The sequence below is a fragment of the Ursus arctos genome, unplaced genomic scaffold (genome assembly GCF_023065955.2).
Source record: "Ursus arctos isolate Adak ecotype North America unplaced genomic scaffold, UrsArc2.0 scaffold_12, whole genome shotgun sequence".
Lineage (NCBI taxonomy): Eukaryota > Metazoa > Chordata > Mammalia > Carnivora > Ursidae > Ursus > Ursus arctos.
Genome location: NW_026622786.1, coordinates 12,301,638 through 12,322,565, shown reverse-complemented (window position 1 = coordinate 12,322,565; position 20,928 = coordinate 12,301,638). Strand labels below are relative to the sequence as shown.

Genomic DNA, 20,928 nt, shown 5'->3' with positions numbered 1-20,928 from the left:
GGGGAGCAACAGAGGGAGAGAGAGAAGCAGGCTCTCCACTGAGCAGGGAGCCTGTTGCGGGGCTCAATCCCAAGACCCTGGGATCATGACCTGAGCCAAAGACAGATGCTTTACTGACTGAGCTGCCCAGGTGCCCCTGTACACCAATTTTTATAGCAGCATTAATCACAGTAACCAAAAGGTGGAAACAATTCAAGTGTCAATTGGTGGATGAATGAATAAGCAAAATGTGGGATATACACACAATTGGATATTATACAGCCATAAAAAGGAATGAAATTGTGATGCATACTAAAAACAATAGATGAACCTTAAAAACACACCACATGAAATAAGCCAGATACAAAAGAATAAATACATGATTCCATTTATATGATGTACCTAGAATAGCAGTTTTATAGAGACAAAAAGTAGAATAGAAGTTGCTAGGGGTTGTGGTAGGGGGCATGGAGAGTTTCTGTTTGGAACGATAAGAAATTCCTAGAAATAAATGGTAGTGATGATCACGAATATAGCAAAGGTACTTATTGCCACTGCATTGTACACTTAAAAATGGTTAAGGTGGTAATTTTTTCCACTGTGAGACAGTGATATATTTGGCCGCAACAGAAAATATGAATGGAGGAAGTGTTTACTCTTCCTATTTTCTGGTATAGATTGTGTAAAATTCATGGTAATTCTTCCCTAAACATTTGGTTAGAATGCTCAAGTGAAATTATGTGGGCCAAGGGATTTCTTTTTGGGGAGTTTTTAAATGATGAATTCCGTTGCCTTGACTGTTATGGGGCTATTTAAATGATCTATTTCATGTTAAGTTTGTGTTTTATGTGGAAGTAATCCATTTTGTCTAAGTTGTCAAGTATAGATGTGTCCAGTTCATACTATAGTCCTTTATTATCCTTTTGATATCTGCAGAGACTCCAGGGCTCTCCCATTTCACTCCTGATATTGGTCATTGCTATCTTCTTTCTTCCTCAGCAGTCTTCATAGAGGTTTGTCAACTTTATTGATCATTTGACTCTTTCCACTGTTTTTCTCTTTTCAATTTCATTGATTTCTTCTCATTATTTCTTTCCTTCTCTCTTTTTTTTTTTTTAAGATTTTATTTATTTATTTGACAGAGAGAGAGACAGCCAGAGAGAGAGGGAACACAAGCAGGGGGAGTGAGAGAGGAAGAAGCAGGCTCCCAGTGGAGGAGCCTGATGTGGGGCTCGATCCCAGGACTCCGGGATCACGCCCTGAGCCAAAGGCAGATGCTTAACGACTGAGCCACCCAGGCGCCCCTCTTTCCTTCTCTTTTCTGTGGGTTTATTTTGCTCTTTTCCTCCATTAGAGTCTTAAAGTGGGAGCTCAGATTGTTGATTTGAGACTTTTACTATTTTCAAATGTTTGCATTTAGGGTGCTATAAACTTTCCTCTCAAAACTGCTGTAGCTCTGTCCCGCAGATGTCAATGTGTTCATTTTTATTCAGTTCTATGTGCGGTTTTTAAAAAAATTTCCCATGAAACATCCTCTTTCACTCAATGGATTATTTAGAAAAATGTAGTTTACTTTCCAAGTGTTTGGATCTTTTCCTGTTATCTTTTTGTTACTGACTTCTGGTTTGATCCCACTGTGGTCAGAGAATACATTCTGTATGATTTCAATTCTTTTAAATGTTTGAGATTGTTTTGTGGCCCTGAATATGATTGATCTTGGTATATGTTCCATCAGCACTTGAAAAAAAAGATGTGTATTCTTGTGTTGTTGATTGGAATGTTCTATAGATATCAATTTGATCCTGTTGGTTGATCGTGGTGTTGAGTTATTCTATATTCTTGCTGATTTTCCGTTGAGTTTTTCTACCAATCATTAAGAGACGGGTACTGAACTATAACCAGATTTGTCTATTTCTCCTTTCAGTTCCGTCAGTGTTTGCTTCACATATTTTGTAGCTCTGTTTGGTTGATACACACTTAGGACTGCTATCGATGTCTTATTGGTGAATTGATCCTTTTATCGTTATATAACGTCCCTTCCTGCCTAAGAAAATTTTCTTTACTCTGAAGTCTACTTTGTCTGATATTAATATAGATACTCCTGCTTTCCTTTATTTGTGTTTATTTTTATTTTTTATTTTGTTTTTTATTTTTTTGCCATTTAACATTGTTTTACTCTAGCATTAAAGACTCTTCTTTCTTACAGATTATTTCCTTGGAACTCTAGTGGACCTGACTATCGTATGGGTACCCTGGGTTTAGATTCAAAATCTCCCCATAAATCACCCCAACAAATCTTTAGGCCACATCTTTTGAAATCTATTAAAAGATGGATTAACAATTTTCCAAACAATCTATAGACAATAGAATTCTGGCCATAAAGAGTACATTAACTCAATTTACACTACAATAGTCCTGCTGACGTTCTATGATCCTTATTATTTTTTTTCTTCAAATTTTTATTTAAATTCTAGTTAACAAATAGTGTAATATTGGTTTCAGGAGTAGAATTTGGTGATTCATCACTTACATATAATACCCAGTGCTCAACACAAGTGCCCTCCTTAATACCCATCGCTCATTTAGCCCATTCCCCTCCATCAACCCTCAGTTTGTTCTCTATGGTTAAGAGTCTTTCATGGTTTATTTCCCTCTCTTTTTCCCCTTCTCCTATGTTCATCTGTTTTGTTTCCTAAATTCCACACATGAATGAAATCATATGGTATTTGTTTTTCTCTGACTGACTTATTTCACTTAGCATAATACACTCAAGCTCAATCCACGTTGTTGCAAATGGCAAGATTTCATTCTTTTTGATGGCTGAGTAATATTCCAGCGCACGTGCCTAAACACACACACACACACACACACACACACACACACACACCACATCTTCTTTATCCATTCATTAGTCAATGGACATTTTGGCTCTTTCCATAATTTGTCAATTGTTGATAATGTTCCTATAAACATCAGAGTACACGTGCCCCCTTGAATCAATATTTTTGTTCCCTTATTCATGTTTATATGAATACATGATATATCTTTTTTCCCAATCTTTACTTTAAACCAATCTATATATTTGAAGTATATTTCTTATAGATAGCATATAGTCGGGTTATGTTTTCAATACATTCTGCCAATCTGTGTTTTAATTGGTATATTTATACCATTTACCTTTAATGTAATTATTGGTATGTTAGGGCTTGAGTCTGCCATTTTGTTTTTTTGTATTCTGTTTGTTCTGTTTTTCATTTCTCTTTTCTTTCTCCTGCATTTTTAGAATTTTATTTTGATTTATCTATAGTGTTTTTCAAGGTACATCTTTGTATAGCTTTCGTAGTGGTGGCTCTAGGTATTACATTATATATATAGCCTATCACAGTCTACAGGTGTTATCATTTCACTAGTTCAAGTACAACCTTTCCCTTTACATCCCTAACCCTTCCCTGTTTATAATTGTCTTAAACATTTCCTCTAATACATTTAGAACCACATCAGACTGTATAATTTTTGCTTCTATCATCAAACAATTTAGAAAACTCAAGGAGAAAAAGAAAACCTATTACATTTACCCATGGTTTTGCTTATCATGTTCTCCCTTTCATCATTTTCTTTCTGCTTAGAAAACTTTCTTTGTCATTTTTTAAAGATAGGACTACCAAACAAATACTCTTAGTTTTTTGTTTGTTTTTCATTTGAGAATGTCTTGATTTCTTCCTCATTCCTGAAGGATGTTTTCAGTGGGTGTGGGATTCTGGATTGCCAGTTATTTTTTTTTCAGCCCTGGAGAAATATTATTTCACTTTCTTCTGGCTTCCATGGTTTCTGATGACAAATTTGCTATCATTCTAATTGTTTTCTCCCTACGGTTAAGATCATTTTTCTATGGCTGTTTCTTAGACCCTTTGTCTTTGGTTTTCAGAAGTTTAATTATAATGAGTCTTTAAGTGTTTTTTTAGCCTTGCCTTTCTTCTCCTCTCCTTCTTGGACTTTGCTGACACAAATGCTAGTTATTTTGTTGTAGTCTCTTCCCTAAGGCTCTGTTTGTTCTTTTTTCCAGTCTATTTTATTTCTGATGTTTATATTGAGTAATTCCTATTTTTCTATCTTCTAGCTCATTAGTTCTTTTTTCTGTATGTACCCTGAATTTTGCTCTTGAGCTCATCTACTAAGCTATTTTGTTTCAGTTACTACCTTTTTCAATTCTAAAATTGCCATTTGGTTCTTCTTTATATCTTCTGAATTTTTTGCTGAACCTTTTTATATTTATTGCTGAGCCTTTCCATTTAAAATAAATTTTTAAAGCATGTTTATAATTGTTCATTACAGCATTTTTATTGTGGCTGCTTTTAAAACTTTGTCAGATAATTCTAACATCTTTATCATCTCAGTGTTGTCATCTATTGATTGTCTTTTATTCATTTGGTTTGAGATCTTCCTGGTTCTTGGTATGATGAATGATTTTCAGTTGAAACCTAGGCATTTTTGTATTGTTATGAGGCTCTGGATCTCAGTAAACCTTCTCTTTTGGCTAGGTTCTTTGATTTTTAACTCCATTCTACAGAGGAAAGGGAAGGTGCTGCCTCATTACTGCCTTGTTACTGTCAGGTATATTCTACTTCTACCAGTTTCCTCACTGAGTCTTTGTTGACACCCAAGGGGCGACATCATGGGAGAGGCTCCCCATTGTGGTCTCTACTGACACTGTGGTATGGGGAGGCCTTATCACTGCTGGATGATGGTGGAAGTCTTAACTCTCTTACTAGGCTTCTTCTGATACTACTGTGGGAAGGCATTAGGCTACCACGTTACTGTCCAGTGGAAGCTCAGGCTCTCCATGCAATCTCCAATGACACTGCAGGAAACCCTCATTTCAGGCCATTGAGGATGAAAGTCCTACCTCTTTACCTGACCTTCTCTGACACCACTCCAGCATTCTACTACAGTGTTAGAAAGGTGGGAATCTAGGACCCCACTCAGCCTTTGCTGATATGGGTGGGGTTGAGGGACCATTATTTTCTGTTGACTAAAGTAGAGTGATGATTATCTAAAAGTTTTCTGTCTTGCTGGACTGCCTCTTTTCTGGTCCTTTGGCTAGACAGTGTAGGCTTTTGTTGGGGCTTTTTTGTCTGCATCACTGGCATTTCCAGGTTGTTGACTACTTCAGTTTTAAGTCTGGGATATATGAGTCAAAACAAAACCCAAGGAATTTACTGTCATGTCTTTCCTCAGGTCCCAGGGTCCTTAGCTGGCCTATCTTCTTTCTATCTCTCAGAACCTTCTTATAGTTGTTTTATATATAATGTCAATTATATATATGGTTTCTGGTATACTTAGTGGGAGGAAGAGGGGAAAATGTCTACTTGATCTTTCCAGACACAGAAGTCCTCTTTAGCTAACTGTAACCAATTCTCTCTGTAGGAGTTTGAACTGTGTTCCTATGTTTCCATTTACTAACTAAGGACCCACTGCAAACAATCCACCTGGAGCTATGGCACTGCTACTGGGCTAAATTTGAGAATTGGCATTTCCTGAAACCTAAATAAAATATTAGCCCACATACTCCAGCAACATATCAAAAGAATATTTTTTGCTCAAGAAGGGTTAATTCTAACAACACAAAGATGGTTTGGTATTAACAAATCCAATAGTATGACTGTATTAATAGGCCAAAGGAGAAATCCATGTGATCACTCCATGAATGCAAAATATGCAATTGACAGAATTCAATATTCTTTCTCTATATATTTCCTAATAAAATAGAAATCAATGAATACTCTCTTTAAACAATTGAAAAACAACAGTCCAATTTATAATCGCACCAAAATGAGTAAGATACCTAGGAATACATTTAACCAAGGAGGTAAAAGACATTGATTAAAGAAATTGAAGATGATACAACAAATGGAAAGATAAACCATGCTCATGAATTGGAAGAATTAATATTCTTAAAATGTTCATACAACCCAAAGCAATTTACAGATTCAATGCAATCCCTGTCAAAATACCAACAGCACTTTTCACAGAACTAGAACAAATAATCCTAAATTTTGTAAGGAACTACAAAAGACCTCAAAGAGTCAAAGCCCAATCCTGAGAAAGAAAACAAAGCTAGACATATCACAATCCCAGATTTCAAGATATATTACAAAGCTATGTCATCAAAACAATATGGTACTGACACAAAAATAGACACATAGGTCAATGGAACAGACAGAAAGCCCAGAAACAGATCCACATTTATATGATCAATTAATCCATGACAAAGGTGGCAAGAATATACAATGGGGTGGGGCACCTGGGTGGCTCAGTTGTTGAGTGTCTGCCTTTGGCTCAGGTCATGATCTTGGGGTCCTGAGATTGAGCCCCAATGCAGTTGGGCTTCCTGCTCAGCAAGGAGTTGGCTTCTCCCTCTACCCCTCCCCCTGCTTGTGCTCTCTCTCTCACTCTGTCTTTCAAATAAATAAATAAATAACTTAAAAAAAAAAGAATATAAAATGGGGAAATGACAGTCTTTTCAATAAATGGTGTTGGGATAACTGGACAGCTACATGCAAAAGAATTAAACTGGACTACTCTCTTACACCATACACAAAAATAAACTCAAAATGGATTAAAAACCTAAAAGTGAGACCTAAAACCATCAAACTCGTAAAAGAAAACATAGGTAATTTCTTACAGTAATCTCTTGGACATTGGCCTTAGCAACATACTTATGGTTATGTCTCCTCAGGCAAGGGAAACGAAAGCAAAAATGAACTATGGGGACTAAATAAAAATAAAAAGCTTCTGCACAGCAAAGGAAATCAGCAACAAAACAAAAAGGCAACCTACTGAATGGAAGAAGATATTTGTAAATAATATATTTATAAGGAGTTAATAGCCAAAACATATAAAGAACTTGTACAACTCAACACCAAAAAAAAAAAAAAATCTGATTAAAAAACAGGCAGAGGACATGAATAGACATTTTTCTAAAGAAGATATGCAGATGGTCTACAGGTACAAGAAAGATGCTCAACATCACTCATCATCAGGAAAATGCGAATCCAAGCCACAGTGAGATATCACTCCACACCTGTCAGAATGGCTCAAATAAAAAGCACAAGAAACAACAGTGTTTCCTCTAACAGTGTTAGAGGAAGTAGAGAAAAGGGAACCCTCGTGCACTGTTGGTAAGAATGTAAATTGGTGCAGTCATTATGGAAAACAGTATGGAGGTTCCTTAAAAAATTAAAAATAAGACTACCATTTGATCCAGTAATCACACTACTGGGTATTTACCCAAAGAATACAAAAACACAAATTTCAAGGGATATATGCACCCCCATGTTTATTGCAGCATTATTTACAACAGCCAAACTATAGCTCAAGTGTCCATCCATAGATGAATGGATAAAGAATGGAATATTACTCAGTCATAAAAAAGAATGAGATCTTGCCATTTGTGACAGCATGGATGGACCTAGAGGGTAATACGCTAACTGAAATAAGTCAAATAGAGGAAGATGAATACCAGATGCTTCCGCTCATTTGGGGAATCTAAAAGGCAAAATTAACAAACAAACAAAAGGCCTTTTTTTTTTTTAATAGGCTCCAGGCCCAGTATGGAACCTGACACGGGGCTTGAACTCACGACCTTGAGCTCAAGACCTGAGCTAAGATCAAGAGTTGGAGACTTAACTGACTGAGCCACCCGGATGCCCCCAAAATAAAGACTCTTCACTATAGAGAACAAACTGGTGGTTGCCAGAGGGGAGCATATCTCCAATCAAGTCAGCATCACACTTGATAGTGAAACATGAGCATCTTTCCCATTAAAATTTGGTCGCCCATAATCACCTTTATCATTTAACCTTGGTCTGGGAATACTAGCCAATAAAACATACATAAATAGGGTATAAGTAACAATTTCTGACAAAACTATACTCTTATTTCCATGTCCTTCCACCACATTGTTTTCCCTTGAAGTTGACACTAGCTGGGATTGCTTAGTTCATTTCAAACTTCAACAGTTTTTCTTTCCTTCCCCATGATTCAGCATTTGACTGACAGGAGTTAAGATCAGAATCAGGTCTTATAGGCTTTGTATTCCTAATACTAGGTAGTAGTTAGGTAGCAGGCCCTCAGTGAATATTTTCAGATTAAGAATTCAAAATGTAATATTAAAAATTAAATAAGTATATGTTACAAAATATACCTTGGAAGGTAAATCAGTGATTTTATCTTCTTGAAGTTTGTTCAAAACCTAATGCTTTGTGACTACACAGTAAGTATGTGACTTATCAATTTTTGTAATGAGATCAAAATAGCATATCCTGGAATACTCAGTATTTTTTCACTGGAATTTGGTTAAATCATAACTGTTCTTATACTTAAGAGCTTCAGCTAGAAATTCCTCTGCATGTTCTAAAATATTCCCCAAATTTGATGAGACATATGCAATCAAAGCAAGACTGGAGGAACCCGAAAAATCACATCCGCACTCAACTATGATTTCACTTTGTAACTGTCACTCTCACTTTTAACTCACCACACAGCTATTTGACCTGGGAACAGAATATACACTTGCCTTGTCACTCACTCCTATTGTTTCTAAGCGTAGCTGAAAATTGTATACAGGAGGTTAACCAAAAGATTCATTTTCTAAGTTGAAGTACTTCAATTAGTCCGTCCTTCTCCACAGGAGATTTGCAGTGTAGTCCCATGCACCACTGACGCTCCAATTTAGTTCTGACAATAAACACTGAGTCCTGCAACTGATCTGAGATCCCTTGACCAAAATCAAATACGAAAAAAAAAGAGACACAATATCAGGTTGAATGCTTACCTCTGTTCCCGAGTGTTGATCCCTAATAACATCCATCTGTCTCTTAAATAGTTCTAACACAGCCTGGTAGACCAGTTCATACTGTTCCTGAAAAGCATCACACACCGAAACAAATGAAAACAAACAAGACACTTGGTGAAGCACAGCACCAGAGTTCAGGACTGTGCACATCAGTCGAATCCTAGCATAGCAGACCTGGAGAGACCATCGACCGCAGTTTCATTGCAGTGCCCTTATGTTTGCGTGGCCCATTTCGGATTGCAGAGCACTTCTAGGCTACTAGAAACAGCTAAATATTTGATCTTCTAGCTCTAAATATACAAGGGCCTTCCAGCATGGTTTATGTTCTGACCCACTTTCTCACTTATCTTTCCCTCCACCACCCCCCCTCCAATCCTGTTTTCCTGGCTCACATTTTAAACGTTTTATTTGACCCCGGATGCCTTTTTTGGTCAGGCACCATCTTTTCTGGAAAAAAGGAAAAAAGGGGGATTGATGGTGGTCGATGGGTAGATAGATAGCTTCAACACATATTCTTCACTTGACCCTGACAATTGATCTCCAAAGTAGGTAGGCTGTTATCCCTGTTTACACTTTGGGCAAGGTCGTTCAGCGGTAATTTCCAGACTTGGATTCGAACCTGAATCTTCTGACTCTTAATTTAGCATGCCTAGATCAAGCCGCTGAAATTCCCTCTTAGTGAAGACACTGAAGAAGAGTAGACCACCCAAGAGAGTCTGGAAATTTGTGCTTGTAAAAGGATTTCACTGTGGAGAAATGACACCACCGCCATTACAGGGTCGGCTGAGGGGTGGGGGTTGGTTCTGTCATGGGACCTGCTCTAACACTTGATTTTGGATCTACTTCTCATCTGAAAGAGCCTCAGCGGGGTTTTCCCGGCACGTCACACAATCCTATACAAATAAAGCACAACTTTTGCCAATTATAATTTTAGCAGGAGAACCATACAGAGTCCTTATCACCCAACACATCTATTGGTACACTCTACCATTTTTTTTAAGAAGAGAGAAAAATCAGACAGGAAGTGCTCAGCTGGTTACAGTGCTATTTCCTGGTGAGAGTGGTGTCAGAAAAAGCAGCGACAACTGGTAAGGGATTTGTTCAGCTAGTTGTTGATAATGCCAACATGTGAAGGCTAACCGGAAATCGTTTCCTCTGTCTTCCGACCTTTACAAGAAGACCGGAAATGGGCTTTCTCTGAAATGGGGTAGGATTTTATTGATTGAGTCAGTATTACAATGTAATATTAGACAGCTAGGTTGCATTCTTCCTGGGGTCTTCAGAAATTTACATGGATCAGCCTGCTTTTAAGTCCGGTGGTTCTAAACCAGCCACTGCTTTCATTTCACAAAAACTTTTTCCCTCAGGTTGAATATAGAAAACACCTACAGTCGACGCTCAAAAAAAAAAAAAATTTTTTTTTTCCACTAGCTATTAATGGAAAACCTGTGTGGGCCAAACGAAGGCTTATATTACAATAGCTCTTCATTTTTTCCCCTCAATTCACAAATGCCAGATGAAAATATCTGAAATGCCACTGTCGATTATTTTACCTCCAACTCTATGTGCAGGTCCATTTGTAAGTGCTTGAAACACTTCAGGGTCTTGCTATTTAAGCGGTAGAAAGTAGTTATAACAAATTATGTCAATGTGTCTGTTACTTAATATCAATAAATACTCGGTGAATGAATGAATGGTTGAAAGCTAAACTCCATCTTAAAGATGGAGACCATCTTTTTAGAAATGTAGGTAAAATTATTGGTGTAGAAATCTGGGTGAAATTAATATTGTAGAGAGTGAGAGATCTTTGCTGGGAATGTTTCATCTAGGCGGTGGAACTTGAGCAGGAGAGGAGAGATCAAAACAGGAGAAGAACATTCCTAATGCAATGAAAGAGGGTGAGCACTTTGGGGTGGATGAAAATATTGTGTGACATATGTAACCCTATATATAGTATAATTATAATTATGGTTTTTTAAGTATGCTTACAGTAAGGATCAGGAGAGACCACAGAAAAATAGTAATCGTGGCCACCTCTAGGTGATAGGAGTATGGTTGCTTTTATTTTTATTTTTCATCAAGTCAAAAAATGAGTATACAGACTGCATTCTCCAGATTCTGTTACCACTTCCTGAAGTCGAAATGACAAATCTTTGATTTTTCTACAGTTTCAGAAGCGAATTACTGCTACAAATAACTTCAAGTTACCCTGACCCAACTATTTCTTTCGAATCAATCAAACAGCTTGTGGAATTCTTTCAACATTCTTTATAAGAAATGTTGCATTGTTTTCTTAATATTTTCTGCACAGACAGTAAAATACAAGGAGTGAGAGGAATTTGACCCAAGGCAAGGGATACAAGAAAAATATTGATCCATTCAGAGTTCGAGGAAGTGCAAACGGGCTAGCGCACCTCTGAGTACATTGGTGGCAGAGCTACGCAGTCAGCTGTTTTGTGTTGCCTTCCTATTGACCAGAGAGACGTAGCAAGACTGACACATGTCATGATCCATTCACCACAGCCGCATACCTGAGTTTGAACAAAGGAAGGCCTTTGCGTTCGCATTTCCTGGATCAAACTAAAAACACTGAAATTCTCAGGAAGTATCTATGAAATAAAAGGGAAAAAAATATATCTTACTCCTTTGTTCCTTAGCTTTGTTACTAAATTATTTCTCCCAGCCTCGTCACTCCCATGATATCTCCTCTCCCCCCAGAAGATAATATCCGAAAAAGAATGCATTTTTAAAATAAATGAGATTTCTTGTCATTTGCAGCATGATTGAGAGCCTGGTATTTTCCCCAAAAAAGCTGGAAGAAGCTCCTGAGAATGATTCCACATGGGGTGGTCAAATGTCTGAAGTTAAAAATATAATGAGGGAGAAGGCTCAGATGAGTGTGAGAATTTTATGAATCAAAGAAATTGGCAGATAGATTTAAAGCCCGTATTTCAACCTTCCCACTTCCTATTAGACTTTTTTAAAATGACTTAGAGATGGGAACACAAGGTTTGATTGTGGTAGATTGAGTCCATCCACTAAAGTAGTTTGGGTAAAGGAAGGGTCACTGTGGAATTTAGGTCAGTGATTCTCAAACACGCATCCGAAGCGCCTGGAGAGCTTGCTGCCTGCCCCCCGCCCCCAGAGTTTTCGCTTCAGTCCATCCAAGGCAGGGCCCAAGGTTTTGCATTTCTAACAAGTTCTCAGGTGATGCCGATGCTGCTTGCCTGGGAACCACGCTTAGAGAACCACCAGCCCAGGGCCTAACTTAATCATCTGACAAAGCAGGTCTACAGTGAATATTCTAGAAAAGATGAGTCATGGAGATAGATGTCTGGAAGAACCAAACAATTCCTGAGTCTAAAAGTAGCAGGGTGAGCAAACAGGAAGTGCCTGCGGAGAGAAACTCACCCCATCTTTTAGCAACATCCAGGTATAATCAAGAGCACAGATAACACCAGTCCTTCCACAGCCGGCACTGAAATGAGAGATCACAGGAGCACGCATAGTTGGAGAGCCTGGATCATTGACGGCAGCTGGGAAATGTCACCAGCACATTGAGGAAGGAGAAATCTAGAGGCAATGGAACGGTCCAACCCCGCTCCCCACGCCCCATTTCCCAGAGCACGTTTGTCGGTTGCCACATGCCCACACCGAACCGCAGGACAGAGCCTCGGCGACTTCTCTCAGCAAGAGTCTCTAGAGCTGCCCTGTTCCCGAGGAACTTGTCAGAAAATATTAATTGAATGCTCAGGTTGAATTTATTATGGTTTGTTTTTGCTGTGGACCAGGCTCTTTCGATCACTCTCATTTCTAAGCTTCGTTCCTTTCTAATCAACTGGAAAAATTGAGACGAGGATCGGGAGCCTACATCCTTTTTTTTTTTTTTTTTAAAGATTTTATTTTATTTATTCATTCAACAGAGATAGAGACAGCCAGCGAGAGAGGGAACACAAGCAGGGGGAGTGGGAGAGGAAGAAGCAGGCTCATAGCGGAGGAGCCTGATGTGGGGCTCGATCCCAGAACCGCGGGATCACTCCCTGAGCCGAAGGCAGACGCTTAACCGCTGTGCCACCCAGGCGCCCCGGGAGCCTACATCCTATGTGCTTGTACCACCTTAAATTCCAACAGAGTCCGTCTTCCCTCAGTTACAGCGAGAGTCCTGGCCAGACCGTAATGTCCGGTTTGTTTGGGGTGGAAGGTTCACGGAACAGCATCATACCTGCAGTGAATGCATATGGGAACACTGTCGTCCTCTTGGTAAGACCGCACATCCCAGATGAGCTCAAGAATAGGGTCTATCGATGAAGGCACGTCATGGTCTGGCCAGTTCTTGTAATGAAACTGGTAGATAGTTCGAGTTTCCTATAAAAAAGAGCCAGAATTAAAGGAGAGTTCAGTGTTAGGACCCCACCTCATTCTACCACAAGATCTCCCTCCTGTTGGCAATTTGTGCTGCTTTCTTCTCTATAGGCCTCTAGGTGCCACATGCCTCCTGAGAACAATTAAAAGTGATTTCGGGTCACTGACTATTGCTCTTTCCCTGTGTGCCCCACTCACAAGAGGAGGTAGAGATTTAGTCCAAACCAGAGCTTCCCAACTGGTGTGCTTCACTGGTTCAGGTGGGGCACAGGCATGCTGATATCTGAAACCCCTTTGCCCTAGAGACACTGGGCGATGTGAGCTCTCAAGTTGGTTCCCAGCCTCTATTCACCTCACAGCCTCTATTCATTCTACAAAAGTTCTCATTTTATAAGTGTGCCATGGTGTGTAATAGATTGGGGAGTAGAGGTTACACCAAAGGTCTCTTTTGCATATGAAGATTTATCCAGAACGTGAAAGGCCCCACCACTCCCTATCATCTTGAGCCTGGCCCGAGTCATACATATGTATTTGCCTCTGTGGGCTCTTGAGTTGACCACTCCGGGTCTATACTTACACTATTGAACTTGGCTTTTAGAGTCCTGATTATGTAATCAGATTTTCTATTTTCTGCTTCCTAAGAAGTAAATTCAGATATTAGTTATTTCAAAGACTAATGTTCAAAAACTAGTCTCTATAAAGTAGACCTTGGATCATCTGCTCAGCCAGACGGAAGCAGGCATCATACTCACACAGGATATGGAGAAGGGGCCAACTTGCCGCGGTAGCTCTCCTGGCTCAGTCCAATAGCGCTCACACTTTTTCTGTTGCACAAAGCAGAATGTCATGACTTCCCTCCGGATATTCTAGTCTCTTCTGGGTAACAAAACCCACTCCCTCCTTCAGAAGCAAATTCAGCTCTGCGTCCTTCACCTTGGGTTAGGACCATTTAACCCCCTGGGGCTTCATCCCCAACATCGTGGTCTGGAATCTCCAAGGATAGGAAAAACACTAAAGGATATATAACTTACAGACTTCCTGGAAGTCTAAAGAAGTAGAAATAGGGATCTGACATTTTCAGTACAGTAGTGCCGGCTTATCCACAGCTTTGCTTTCCATGGTTTAGTTACCCACAGTCGCCACAGTCTTCCAGCTACCTATCGTCCAGGATGTGTTGCTGGAAGGTCTGTAGTAGCCTAACCCTACATCACGACACCTACGTCATTCCCCCCTCATTTCATCTCATCGTGTAGACATCTGATCGTCTCACGTCACCATCATCAGAAGGGTGAGTATAGTACAATAAGATATTTTGAGAAAGAAAGAGATCACATTCACATAACTTGTAGTATATTGTTATAATTGTTCTATTTTAGTATTGTTGTTGTTAACTCCTACTGCGCCTAATTCACAAATTAAACTTTACCATAGGCGTGTGTGCGCAGAAGAAAACACAGTGTATATAGAGTTTGGAATTATTCTTGGTGTCAGGCACCCACTCCAGGCGTCTTGGAGTATATCCCATGTGAATAAGGGGGGACCACTGTATTTCAAAGGGATTAACAGAAATTAAGTCTACTAAAGCAAAGCTTCACAAGCTAAGTGTAGCTTGTTTTTTTGGTGTTGTTGTTAAAGATTTTATTTATTTATTTATTTATTTATTTATTTATTTATTTGAGAGAGAGTATGAGGGGGTTGGAGAGGGGCAGTGGGAGAGGAACAAGCAGACTCCCCACTGAGCAGGAAGCCCAACTGGACTGAGCAGGGGCTCGATCCCAGGACCCTGAGGTCACGACCTGAGCCGAAGGTAGGTGCTTAATGAACTGAGCCAGTTAGGTGCCCCTGAAAGCTTGGTTCTCACTAGAATTATGAATGTCAACAGTAGGTAAGAAGAGTTTCTATTCAATAGAAACATAATGTGAACTACCCATGCAGTTTTAAGTTTTCTAATAGCCACATTCAAAAATGAAAAATATGAGAGTAATTTTAATAATACATCTTAGCCCAGTATATAAAAAAAAACATGTAATCAATATAAAACATATATTTGATACTTGACATTTCTTATCTCGGTCTTCAAAACTCAGGGTGTATTTCCTATTTACAGCACATCTCAATACCCTAAATTACCATTGGAAACATCTCCTCTCCGTTTAGAGTTCATCAAATGGATAGTTGAGAAAGATTCACATACCCAAGCTGTTCAAAACATACTTAAAGTTTTCCAAACACTGAATTGGAAAACCGAGTCTTTAAATTTAAGCTCACCAGAATGAAATGAGATAAAATGGAGCCCCTGGGTGCACTAGCCATGTTTCAAGGGCTCGATAGCCACATGTGGCTAGTGGATGTCATGTTGGACAGCACGGGGTTAGAAGTGCTGACTGTTAAAGATGCCTGATTAATAAAAGTGGGAAAGTGAACCATTACTCTAAAAACATATCTTATCTTAACATAGAGAGTCTACGGGGACAGTGGACAAAAGGAGTTCTTAGGGGTAAAAAGCCTGGAGAGTCATTTGGCATTCCCAAAACGACAGCTAGCAAGATGAGGATAATTTTTAAGTAGGCACACTTAAGAAAAGTTCTGCAACCAACTCTTCCCCTTCTCTCTCCTTCATCTGTAGGTTCACCAGAAGGCGACTCACCTTCCCCATCTCAAACTCCATGCATGCCATCACAATGATCTGAGGGGACGAAATAGAGCATTGACGTAGTTAGAGCAGTTCATACCTGGGTCCCAGAATCATTGGTTTTTTTCTGTGTTATTTGTTTTTTAACCCCCAAAGGAAATCTTAGTAAATGATTAAATGTTGCTCCCATCCTTCTTTCTGCCCTCACTTCCCTTTTCTCTATTCAAATCAGTAAATTCTTATTAACAAATGAACCTGTCAAGACATGAACTTTCATTTCCTTGAATAACGGTGACATTGTGATTTTGACAAAAATTTGCTTGAACACTGAAATCCTAGTGACTGACCCCAAAAGGCCCCGATTTTAATGTAGAGGAAACCTCAGTCACATATCCTGACACCCTCCCCACCCCATCCCTAACAACTACAGAACAGAGGAACAAAACAACTCTGCCCTTACCAGGACACTGTGTTCCCAGATCATCCTCCAGAAGTCCAGGAGAGTTGTAGACAAGGGTCCCTGGGTGGCAATATAACCCTTGGGTCCATAAACTCCCTAAAGGGGAACAGAAATTGTGTGGGACGACTACCAATAATATCCTCTTCCTCCTGTCTCGTATCCCCTCCGCCTTTTTTTAGGTACCGAGAGAAATATGGTCTAGAATACCAACCCTTTGTTTAGATGCCTAGAGACCTGCCGTATACAGGGCGTACCTTAATGAAGTTGGCGTTGATGTAGTTGGAATCTTCATCCGAGGTTATCAGGGCCAGCTCTACTCGGCTGTGATCATCTATAATACAAAAGACAGACACAGTGTAACTACAAGGGCTTAGTCATAGGGTTTACTGTAAGTCAGGACGTAGCGCTGCCAATAGCGGATGCTTGGAAGTGTTTGCTGAGTGAGTGAGTGAGTGAGTGAAGGTTCTTCTGTGGTTGTTAATAGTACAAACTAATTTGTCAGAGCATTGTTGGGGCTTAGGAGCAGCAGACAATGGGTAAAAAGAGATAAGAATGATGGAATTTGGGAGAAGGTACAAGCTCATAGGGAGAAACTTACAGGGCAAGATATCCTTATATCTGTTTTTCTTGATATTTGCGGGCATCTCGGCCACAGTGGTGGGATAGGTTTTGTCTGCCTTGTACTTGGTGGATTGTCTTTTCAGCTTCTGTAATAAAATTCCAAAAATTAGATCCTCCTAGGGTACAGAGGTGAGAGGCTGTCTCTGGACAGCTTTCCTTCTCTTCTGCCCAAACAGTCCCCTTTTCCATTTGTAGCACCTTCTAGAACTACCTCGAATTCAGGACAGAGTCCTAGAGCATAAGGTCAACAGACTTTAGTTTGGAGAAGTGAGAAGATCACACTTACAGCAGCTGAGCCACAAATAGCTGAAACCTAGAGGTGAAACTAGTGAATATTTTAAAAGTCAGTGTCTTTTTGAAAACAAGCTCTATGCTCCGCACAAACGTTTCTCGCTTTCTCCCTGTCAAATAAATAAATAAAATCTTTTTTTTTAAGATTTTATTTATTTATTCGACAGAGATAGAGTCAGCCAGCGAGAGAGGGAACACAAGCAGGGGGAGTGGGAGAGGAAGAAGCAGGCTCCCAGTGGAGGAGCCTGATGTGGGGCTCGATCCCAGAACGCCGGGATCACGCCCTGAGCCGAAGGCAGATGCTTAATGACTGAGCCACCCAGGTGCCCTGAAATCTCAAATTTCTATATGGAGATTCGATTACAAAGTTCCAGTTCTGAATTCCTGACCATGTCCTAGACCTTTCCACTTTCACTTATTATTAGAGCCTCAGAGTCGCCACATTTCAAACTAAAATCAGTATTGTTCCCGCTGTCAGAGCCACTGGCATTACCCTTATCCCAGGCAACTATACCCTGGAAATTGAGAGTCACTTGTGGTTTCCTGCTTCTAACAATTCCCACCTCTCGCTGTGTCAGCAAGTTCAACTGATTCTTCCCATGTCGTATCTTGCATTGACCTTCGTTCCTATCTCCACCACAGGTATCTTAATGAAGACCCTCTACCTTGAAGCTTGAACCGGTCCAGTTGCTTCTTAACTCCCGTTCATGCTTTTCTGTCTTTCCTCATCCAAATTCATTGAGGGACAATTATGCCAAATTAATCTTACTAAAATATTGCTTTCTTTTTCTCTCTCATGCCCAAAACAACTTCAGTGAAACCACCCCCCGCCTTGCTACTGGGAAAGAGCCCAGACTCCTGAGCCAAGTACTTGAGATTCTCCCCAGTTGGATCCCAAGCTAATTTTCCCATATTCCCCACAGTCCTAGAATTGTAAGGTGCCTTAAGATTGACTTCCAGGAGACATCATATGTACTCCATAAATGTTTAATAACTGCAGGAAATAGGAATAAACAAATGACTTCAGGCACATAAAATTCTTTTTATAAAATTTTTTAAAGATTTTTATTTTTTATTTTTAAGTAATCTCTGCACCCAATTTGGGGCTCGAACTCACAACCCTGAGACTAAGAGTCGCATGTTCCACTGACTGAGCCAGCCAGGTGCCCCAGGTTCCTAAAATTCTTAACCCGGGCCTAGGTTGTGGCTCTGAGGGTTCATACTTCTCTGGTCATATGCATTCGCCTGCAATGACTTCATTGTCCACACATCCTTGCTTAGCCAATTTAACAGGCTAGCTTTCAGTCTATGTGAACTCTAACTAGAAAAATATATTTGAGGATGTTAGAAAAAATGTATTTAAGGGGCGCCTGGGTGGCTCAGTCGTTAAGCATCTGCCTTCGGCTCAGGGCATGATGCTGGCATTCTGGGATCAAGCCCCACATCAGGCTCCTCTGCTGGGAGCCTGCTTCTTCCTCTCCTGCTCCCCCTGCTTGTCTCTCTCTCTCACTGGCTGTCTCTTTGTCAAATAAATAAATAAATAAATACATCTTTTTAAAAAAATGTATTTAAGATTGTCTAATAAAACAAGAAACATTTTCTTTCCTTTAAAAAAAAAAAGATTGACTTCCAGGTTCTTTTAAGATTATACAAATTGAGGGGCACCTGGGCGGCTCAGTTGGTTAAGAATCTGATCTGGATTTTGACTCTGGTCATGATCTCAGGGTCATGAGATCAAGCCCCGTGGTGGGCTCTGTGGAGAGCCTGCTTAAGATTCTCTCTCTCCCTCCCCCTCTGCCCCTCCCTGCTCCTTGTGTGTGCAGGCACCCTCTCTCTCTTAAAAAAAAAAAAAAAAGATACAAATCGATGTCACTATCAATTATGTGTAGTATCATTACTTTAAAACGATGGCTTTCCTTTTCTTTCTCATAAATGTATTTCTGATACTGCTTTTGCATTTCTCAGCCAAGATTATGGTCCATTTTTTCCATGGGTTAAATAATAAAGAGAAATAAGGAAATAGAGAAATAACTTTCTTCGAGTGACTGGCAACAAGAAAAAATAAAAAAGAAGAGGGCTGTTAATTATTGTTGCCTAGTCGCTCTACTTTATACGATGTTTTCACATAATTAGGACGTGTGTCTATCTGTAGGAGTTTACTTAAGGACGCATACTTATAACTACATCATTTAAAAAATGGGTGAGGAACGGAGAGCCTCAAACCAAGGTGCGATGACACGGAGAGAGATAAAATAAAGGTCGTAGAGGATAGAAATTTGCTGCAATAAATCATCCAAATCCATCCTTAGATTTCAAGATCAGCTCTGGATACCTTGATTTAAAGCTGGGGTCATGAGATGTTTGTTAGCTGGGAGTTCATAACACAAAGAAATCCAAATATCTAGAAGCTAATTAAATGGATACTTTCCAAATAATACATGATCGCTCAATTATTATACCACCTCGGAGAATAGGAATGCAAGCCTTTTCCAACTGAGGATGACAAATGGGACAGACAGCCAGGGCCTGCTTCGTTGCTGGGCCACACAGCCCAGCATGTGTTGTTTAATGACCGGTTTTTCTGTTTCTAGAAGCAGATCAGACACAGGCCACCTATTACAAAGCCAACGTACGGTCATTTCTTAAGTCCTAGGTTCTTACCATGGTTTGAATTCCTGCGGATTTGCAGCATTAGATTTAGGGGGAGAGATGCCGAACTGATAATGATACAGTATATTTTCACAACAAGATGGATGCAGGTGGGCTAGTTTGGGAGTTTAACCAAGGACGGGCCACAGGCACATGGGAAACTACAAAAGATTCCCACTCAAGTTATCCTGATTTTTCAGCTGTCTCTGCTCTTATGCATGTTTGGAATGATCACTTTTAGGTTGTCATTCCTTCCAGAGCTGCTGAAAAGCTGTCAAGTCCCAGAGCTGTTCCTCTCAGAAATCTCCAGAACGTAGCCTAGTGCATACTCCTTGTTACCCTGTTTCTACTTGTTTGTTTTGCTTTGCTTACTTACGGAATGCTTCCAGAGAGAACGCTATAGACAAAAAGGCCTTTGTGTAAGATATGCTTCTATTGATTTGGCAAAATGTCACAGATAAAGATTGTGAGTGTGTGTGTGTGTGTGTGTGCATGCACACATGCACTTGTAAACCTGTGCTTGTTCAGGGGCACCTGGGGGGCTCTGTCAGTTAAGCGTCTGCCTTCAGCTCAGGTCATGATCCCAGGGTCCTGGGATTGAGCCCCACATCGGGCTCCCTGCTCAGCGGGGAGCCTGCTTCTCCCTCTGCCTGCCGCTCCCCTTACTTGTGCTCTCTCTCTCTCTCTCTCTGACAAATAAATAAATAAAATCTTAAAAAAACAAAACCAAAAACCTGTTCATCTTCAGCCACCTTAACTGCCCCTTGCAACAGTGGGACAGGATGGCTTTTTCTCCCCGACCCGTTCCTCCTTCTGGAGTTATCCTGCTGGATGAGACAGGGAGACGCACTTTCAGCTAAATATCACATAGGAGATGCCAATAGCCAAAGTGGGGTGAGTAAACCAAGAAGCTCAACTTTTTAGATGCTTACAACATGAAGTTATGACAATACATGTGTGTTTTTTAATCCTGTGAATAACTGGAAATGGGGGACTGGACGATCCCTTGGGGGGGGGGATGGAGTTGAGAGGAATTCACTTTAGAAGTGATGCAATATATTTATTCTGGTGGTAGCAGCA

General features: G+C 40.0%; 1 protein-coding gene across 1 annotated transcript in view; it reads right to left on the bottom strand.

Moving 5' to 3' along the window:
* Positions 1-20,928, bottom strand: part of PTPN22 (protein tyrosine phosphatase non-receptor type 22) — a 55,083-nt gene that overhangs the window by 24,895 nt on the left and 9,260 nt on the right. The window contains exons 2-11 of the mRNA XM_026483721.4: positions 16,886-16,994; positions 16,542-16,618; positions 16,288-16,383; positions 15,843-15,881; positions 13,948-14,019; positions 13,773-13,832; positions 13,056-13,198; positions 12,245-12,311; positions 11,365-11,442; positions 8,813-8,899 (exon numbers count right to left, since the gene is read on the bottom strand). Coding sequence (XP_026339506.1) covers positions 8,813-8,899; positions 11,365-11,442; positions 12,245-12,311; positions 13,056-13,198; positions 13,773-13,832; positions 13,948-14,019; positions 15,843-15,881; positions 16,288-16,383; positions 16,542-16,618; positions 16,886-16,994 — 828 coding nt within the window. The remainder of the gene's footprint in view (positions 1-8,812; positions 8,900-11,364; positions 11,443-12,244; positions 12,312-13,055; positions 13,199-13,772; positions 13,833-13,947; positions 14,020-15,842; positions 15,882-16,287; positions 16,384-16,541; positions 16,619-16,885; positions 16,995-20,928) is intronic.